Below are 7832 nucleotides of genomic sequence, written 5' to 3' on the forward strand. Positions count from 1 at the left end.
ACTGTGGGGAGCTGGGCACGGCCTTTAAACAAAGGTGTAGCACAAAATAAACAGCTTATGGAAAAACACTGGGAGCCAGCTCCCAGCAAACAGAAATTAATGGGGAAAGCTGTGTTTGTTCTGTTTGTGGAGGTACCAGGGGCTTCGAAGAGGAGCCACCAGCCATGGGGAGGTAAAGATGAACAGATTAAATGAGAGAGCTGATTAAAGATTCCAGCACCTTCCCCATGGCCGGTGAAACTGGGCACAGCCAAGCTCAGACCACCCATCTCAGCCTCCCACCTCCCCCAAAAAAGGAGTTCCCTGATGTTTTCACGGAGTGGGTGGCACAGGGGAAGCTCTCACCAGAAGAGTGGTGCCCTGGGAAGTGGAGGGTTCATCTTATCTGTCCCCAAGTCATTGCGAAATTTTGAGCTGCTGAGAAAAGTGTGGAGAGTTTGCAGAATTTGTGCTCTTGCAGCCACTTGTTCTGTTGTATCATCGTGGCAGGCAAGAAAAATAAGCAAATACAACAGGAGTTGTGAAATAGAACAGGGGTTGTAAAAGATAATGGAAGCTGTGTAGTATAGCAGAACTTTTGAAGCACAAAACTGCTACAGAGAGTCCCTGGCAAAACACACTCCTTAAAATCAGATACAGAAATGAATATTTACACATTAAATCCGAGCACAAATTATACGAATTGCCACTCAGCCCAATCCCTGTTTCCAAGGGCTTTCTCTGGCTATGTTCCCCCAGTGTCTCCAGGTGGGGAGCAGAGCACCGGGCTGCCTTCCCTGCCCCATCCTCAGGTGAGCGCCAGAGCTCTGCAGCGCCCGGAATTTCAGCTGCTTTATCCTTCCGCAGCTCTCCATGGCTTCAGGGAGCGCTGGGGGGGATGGCAGGGCTGGTGCGGGACAGGCAGTGAACCCTCCTGGCTGATCAGAAACCGAGGCAGCCTCACTGCCTTTCATCCCTGCTTCCCTGTCCTGGCTGCAGGCATGGGATGGGCACCGCACGCCTGGAGCTGTGCTCGGTGTTCCCGTGGCTGGGGATGCACCCGTTTGCTGCTCCCCACGGCGGCTGTGCGATGCTCCTCTGCTCCTCACCGATGCCTCGCGAGGAAACTTCCCAAAACAGGGAAGAACTTGGCTCCAGCCCCACGTCCCGCCCGGAGAACAATGAGGAGAGGGCGTGCAGCGTCAGCAGCGCCAAACCTGGGTATCCCCGGCAACGCCAACACAAACACTCCCGGGATAGCCCAGTGCAGCCGTGCCAGGGACATCCTTTCTGTGCTCAGAGGGTTTTTCTCATGGCTAACCTGCGCTGGCTCTCGTGGCGCCCAGACAAGCCCGGGATCGCTCCCTGTGTCTGAGGAAGTGTCTGGGGCTCCTTTTCCACGCAGCCCATCAGTTTTTCCAGACAGCTGAAAGTTAATGGGTGCCATGATTCAAGTGAGTAATCCTTGTGAAACCAGCTCTGGAGGAAGTTGCCCAGCAAAACAAATCCCGCGGCCCCAGCTCTGACGTGGAGCCGAACACGGGGTGCTCTGTATAAAAACCAGGAATCCATCCAAGGGAAACGGCACTTTTCGGCTCTGCTGAGACATCACACAGAGTGCAGGCATGCAGAAAACTATCCCTGGCTGCTTCTTCCAGCAAATGTAAGTATTTTTCCTTTTCAACTACGGAATAGCACTTCATTAGTCGGGATATTCAGGGCTAATCTGCATTTCTAATTTGTTCTCCTCTTCTGTGTATTCTTTGACACCATTCCAGGAGGAATTTTGAAAGGAATTACTTGTTTAAGAGCAGGAGGTATTTTTGGGTACCCCTCAGACTACAACAGTGCACTGACGATAAATGAGGAGTTATTATTAACTGGAATTTGGGAAGTGTGTCCAGAGAGATTTCTGTGGAGATAAAAAAATAATGCACTGGAAACACCAAGTGTTGGTTCAGGAAACCTTCTGTGATCTTGAACTGAGATCTCATCTGGTCAAAAACTGTCCAAGCGTCCCTGTCCGTGTGCAGGAATCCTCCTGTGGGTGACCTGAACCCCAGGCCACAAGAGCTGCTTTGAAAACTGTAAATAAAGGGGTGAAGCTCAGGTTTCCTCCTTCACTGAGTGTGGCCATTCTGGAAACATTCAGAAAATTCAGGAAACAGCTCCCCACTCCTATTCCCATCCCAGGTGTGATCCCACCTGCCACCCCAGGTGCAGGCAGAGGGAAGGGTTTGCTCTCTCCTCACGAAATCTCTTTGTGGGCTGGTGGGATTTCCCACTGGAGGAAGCCATGGATGGGGATCCTGGCAGTGGGAGCTCAGGTGAGCCACACAGGAGGAGCCTGTGGCTTCAGCCCCTGCTGGTGCTTTCTTCATGCACCTGCTCTTCACCCCAAATTACCTTTCTCTTACCTGTGCAGAGGCTGTGTCTGACCAGTGCCATGCCCAGGGTGTCTCTGGCACTGATTTGGCTACAGGAGCAGGGACTGTGCCTTCACAGCATCCTTGTGGGGTAGGCAGCACTCCTGGCCTCCTCCTGCCACAGCCCAGCCCGTGTCCCCATGGAGGGTGTGCATTTGCAGTGCCAAAACTCTGCCAGGGGCCCCTGGAGCTCTCCATGGAGGGAGCTCCAGCACCTGGGAACATCTCCCAGCTCTGCTTCATTCACAGAAGCAGATGTATCCAAGCAGCACCTGGAGCAAGTGTCAGGAACTGGGATGTCTCTTCCCTATCACGTGCAAGTGCCTGTGTGGTGACCCACGGGGCTGTTCCTGATCCCTGCCCCTCGGCCGGGCTGTCACCTGTTTTCTCACACTGTGCCCAGATTCCTTTGGAGGCACGAGGACAATCCCCGAGATAAACATCTCGATCCCCTGAGGTGAAGGAGGAAATCAAACCTCGCTCTGCTGCATTCTGGATGCCAGTTTTAACCCCTAAATTATAGTGTGGAAGAGGTGGAGGGAGCAGAAGGGAGCCTGACAGCGATCCTGCCTCGAGGGGCGCCGTGGAATGAAGAGACAGACACCTCTGACAAGTCCCACAGAAAGCAGGAAGGATCTTCCAGCCAGAAGCTCCAGTTCCTTTCCAAAGGACACTGTGGTGGTCAGAAAAATGCTGGCAGCACTATGGAAAATCCTGAAGTTTCAAGAAGAGAGGATGGGAGACACATTTTGAACTCCTCAGGGTCCCGCCCCAGGCACCTCCTCCGACTTCTCTGGCTGCTCCTGATTCCTAACGCTCCTCCTTGGACTCATCACCAAACCCTGGGGTAAGGTAGGACCTGAAGTGCAGAAGCTCTGAGTTCAAATGCTCCCCATGGGCAAGACCAGCTGTAAATCCAGCCCTTGGATGGTGGTCTTAAAACAAGCAAAGGTCTTTATCAAGGCATGTCATTTACCTCCTCAATAATGTAATTGATGAAAGTAGACACAGGAACAGGTTGCAAGCAAAAAAATAATGTCAGGAGATTCTTAACGTACCTTTCAAAGGAATAACTTGCTTGAAGGTAACACAACAAATCAGGATTCGGGTGTACTTGTCATGGCTTGGTTCTCCTCCACTTGGAGCTGGGGACTTGCATCAGTTCCGCGCTGTGGATTCAGGGTTTGTGCATTAGATCAGAATTTCTTTGGTGCTCTGCATCAAAACAAAGGGTCAAACCAATCATGGAGTCATTAAGACTGGAGGAGACCTCTAAGATCATTTGCTTTTGCCACAAAATGCAGAATAATTTTTCCACTTAATCACTGTGGGAAGTGAGGGTAGGGTGAGCTGACTCAGCTGAAATACAGGGAGAGATCTTTTCCTACTTCTTCCCCAAAGTATTTCATCAGCAAGTTGTATCAGACACTTCAAAGACAAAGGAGAACAGGCACATGTGAATCTCAGATGAGTCAACCTGGCACCAGTCAAGTCTCTAGAACAATGGGAATCCCAGTCTCAAAAAGCTGGCTCCATACCTTTCACGGGAATCACGCGAGATTATCATTTCCCCATCATCCCAGCAAAATTAAACCCAGGTGATGATTTAAGCAAACACCCTGACCTGCAGGGTAATGTGCTGGAAAAGCTCTGTAACGCCAGCTCCAAAGTGCTGACTTTGGGAATTCTGGGAATTTACATAAGGAGATAATTGCTCCATAGGAGAGAAATGGAATTGTTACACTCGGCTCAATCTCTGAGGCTCAGCTTCCTTGAAACTTCTTCAGTGACACCTTTCTTGAGCTGTTGGCCTCAAAACTGGTCGCACACCTCAGCCAAGGCCTAAATTCTGCTGGGTTCCTTCTTGCAGTTCATGAAAACCACAGAACATGAGATCTCTGCAGAGCCCCACCTGACACATCATTCCTCAAATTCCTGAGAATGAGCCTTCCAGTGATTTCCCATCCAGCTGTGTATGACTTAACCATAGTTTCACCTAGGCCACATTTCTTACCTTGCTCCTCCCTAAAAATGCCTCGTGAAACAATATTGAAACTCTTCAGAAAATCCAAGCTATGTGACACTGGCTGGTTCCCACCAGGGTTGATCACCCTGCTGCAGGAGGAAGCTGGGCTCAATCAATTTGCTTTATCTGTGAGAAACCCACGTTGTTCTTCCTTATCTCCTCTCTCCCATTTAGATAACAATTTCCTTGTTTATTTATTAGAACTGAATTTGTAGATGATTTTAGTGTTTTCTAGGAACTGCAGCTTATCATTTTCTGGCTCCTCCCTTTCAGGGACAGGGGTAACTCACACCCTTCGGTGCACTATTACACAAATTATGCTGCTACCTGAAAATACCCAGGTGCTTTACAAACTACATTCCTGTTTAAGATATGAGTGTGTAAACACAAGCTCAGATCCTGAGCTGGCATCATCTCCAAGCAGTTCTTGACGCCGGAATGTGCCTGTACAAGTGCAGGTCCATCATAATTTGCCTGGAATCCATCCTGCTAATTTGACATTTAATCATCGGGGGTTTTTTATGTGTATTCCAGGTATTCTTCCCTAACTGGCATTTCAATGGAGAGAGACCACATGAAAGATCTCAGAAGGTACCTGGCACTGAAATATATCCAATACCTCGTCCTGTCTTCCTCCAACGCTGTCAGCACCCTCCTGGGGCTGCTGGGCAGCACGTACACCATGATCCTCCTGCAGTCTGCCAAGGTCTCCTCCAAGTCCACTGCAGTCCTCATTTCCAGCCTGGCCCAGGCAGACATCCTGGTTTTCCTTAGCCTTGTTTCTGACATGGTTTTGGGCAGTTTTGGTGCCGGTGTCTCTCCTGCAGCCTTGGCCCTGGTGCGGATCCTCCTCACGGCCAACGCCCACGTGAGCTGTGTCCTGCTCAGCTGCGTGGCCTTCGAGGCCTATCTGATCACCTTCCTGCCCTCGGAGTCACGGCCCCTACGGACAGTCAGGAATGCCAGGATGATATGCAGGGTGATCTGGACGCTGGTGGCCGCAGAGTGCGCCCTGTTCCTCATGGATGACCACCTGAGGGCCAGTGGCGCCTCCGCTCCCTCCCGTGGCCCTTTGGGGCTCCTGTTCCAGCTCTCCAGCGTGGCCGCAGACCTGCTCAGGTCCCTCAGCTACATCCTGGGAATTCTGCTAAGGATTATCAACGTCTATATCTACTACAAGATATTTTTCAGTATGTCTCCCAGGTCTAGACTGAAATCCAAGTAGGGCGTGTTCCCTCTGGGAATGCTGGAACAACTCAAGACTCTTCAAGGCAATTCCAAACCATTTGGAAATTGCTCAATAACCAGGAACAAGGCTCACCAGGGAGTTTAAACCTTTGTGATTCCTGGTGCTGTTCAGTTGAGAAGAGTTTGGGGCTGAGGAGCCCCTTGGCATCGAGAAACCACAGCTGCTGTGTCTTTATTTAGACTTTATTCACTGTACAGGTGAAGCAAAAGAGATTTCATGGATGTAAATCAACGCCATGGTTTTTTCTATAATAAGGCTGCTTAATGGCTTCCTCAGGGATCTGTTGAGCCAAGAGTTGTGTAGTTGTTTACTAAAGACAGGATCTATGTCCTAAAATATTCCTAACTCAGGTGGCCCCCAGGCTCAGCAGGTGGGATGGAGAGACAAGGTGAGCACCAAGATGCCCAAGGTGGGCTCGTGGCATCAGCCCCACCTGGAGAATTCCTGGGACAGAGCGGGGCTGAGCTGCCATACCTTGGAACATTCCCAGAGCTGTTCTTGGGAGGTTGTCACAGCAAAGCAGGAAACAGCTTCTCTCACATCCTTCTCCAGGAATAAAGAGGTGGAAAGCTGGAATGCAGCTGTTTGCTGCAGCCCTTCGAGGTGGAGAGTTGCATATGCTGCATCCAGAGGCATCTCCAGTGATTCCATGGCCATGGGTTTAGAGGCAGGGAGGGATTTGCTGGGATTAGCAGAGCTGCCCCACCTCTCGTGGCAGTGGTGTGGAAGATCACGGCCACAGATGTCCCTCTGACCACGCCAGGGCTTGGGTGGATGTGTGAGAGCTGTTCCCAGCTGGTAATTCCTGGAATTTCCTCAGCACTCTGGGATTTTGTCAGCAAAGCACAAAGTGCTTCAGATACCTCTGACACTGCCCAAAGCACACGTGGCTGTGGGCACTTCCAAATCCTCCTGACTTCATGTGGGAGACACCTCCCAACTCCAGGTACAGACTGCGATGAGGACAGACTGAACTTCTGCCAGACGTTCTGCCACCCCCAGGTCGTTCTGCCACCCCCAGATCGTTCTGCCACCCCCAGATCTTTCTGCCATCCCCAGGTCATTCTGCCATCCCCAAATCCTCATGCCATCCCCAAATCTTTTTGCCATCCTCAGCTCATGGCTGTGGCACCAGCAGCGAGTGCTGAGTGCTGACTTTGCCTCTCAGGAGACTCCAAAGGAAGCTCTGCCAAGGGCTGGGGATCAGTAAAAGCAGAGCAGAAATGTAAGCAAGTCAATTAAACCCTTGGATGAACATTCCCAAACAAAGCTGATCCCGTCAGCAGGAAGGATGTCCTAATAACTTGATGCACTGAGATAACCTGTTCTCGCTCCTGAAGCCTGAAGTGAGACACTCCCAGGAGAGCTGAAATGTTACTTGAAGTGCTGTAATTAATAAAAATCTATTTTGTTAAAGCCTGGGCATTATTTATGTATTTTTGCTGAGGTTCTGCTAGAGAGATCTAGAGGAGATGATTATTTTGTTACAGCCCCTGTTGGCAAGATTTTTATAGTGAACATTTAGACCACATGTGACTCCTTGGTCGGCAAAGAGGGACAGAGAGAACCCAGTGACACTGGGGGATGTTCTATCTCCTGTCCTATCTCAGCAAATTCACAGTTTTGCTGTGGTGCAGTTCCTGGCAGCTGGTCCCCATCAGCCCCACTTCTGGTCACCTTTGCAGATGGAGAGGAAACAAAACCCTGCACAGGATGATCAAACTGATAAATGGAAGAGTTCCCCCTGTCAGCAGACAGCCACCAGAGAAGACCCAGGGGCCGCTGGTGGTTTCGCTGTGCTCCTCATGGGTGCTGTGGTGGGAAGCCCTTCCTGCTGTCCTCCAGGGCCAAGAGTTGCTCTGTGCACACCCAGCAGCAAGGGGAGGAAGTGATTTCCCAGGAGACCGAGCAGCCTTTGGCTTTTCCCTGGGCTGGTGCCACCTCTGCGCATGGAACAGCTCCGGTTGGACTCGGTGATCTTGGAGATCCCTTCAACCTTGGCGATTCTCTGATGACCCAGTGTCCTGCTGGGAGCAGCTGGGGTTTGTGGCAGTGGCCAGGCTGAAAGGGAAGGAGATGCTCCACAAGGAAATTCTGGGTAAGAACAGCAGGCTTGGAGAGATCTGCTCATCTGGGACACCCAAAGCACTTT

General features: G+C 50.9%; 1 protein-coding gene across 3 annotated transcripts; it reads left to right on the forward strand.

Annotated features, from left to right (window-relative positions):
• The first annotated feature begins 1217 nt into the window (after positions 1 to 1217).
• Positions 1218 to 7096, forward strand: LOC109145043 (G-protein coupled receptor 183-B-like). Of its 3 annotated transcripts, none has more exons than XM_019287781.3 (2): positions 1218 to 1642; positions 4966 to 7096. In XM_019287781.3, the coding sequence occupies exons 1-2, from the start codon at positions 1605 to 1607 to the stop codon at positions 5654 to 5656; spliced, it is 729 nt and encodes a 242-aa protein (XP_019143326.1). In that variant the 5' UTR covers positions 1218 to 1604; the 3' UTR covers positions 5657 to 7096. The 3 variants fall into 3 exon arrangements, with proteins under 3 accessions (XP_019143326.1, XP_039427902.1, XP_039427903.1); XM_039571968.1 differs by lacking the exon at positions 1218 to 1642 and adding an exon at positions 3090 to 3252; XM_039571969.1 differs by lacking the exon at positions 1218 to 1642 and adding an exon at positions 3174 to 3257.
• Positions 7097 to 7832: the final 736 nt, after the last annotated feature.

Source organism: Corvus cornix, chromosome 4A (genome assembly GCF_000738735.6).
Source record: "Corvus cornix cornix isolate S_Up_H32 chromosome 4A, ASM73873v5, whole genome shotgun sequence".
NCBI classification, from domain to species: domain Eukaryota; kingdom Metazoa; phylum Chordata; class Aves; order Passeriformes; family Corvidae; genus Corvus; species Corvus cornix.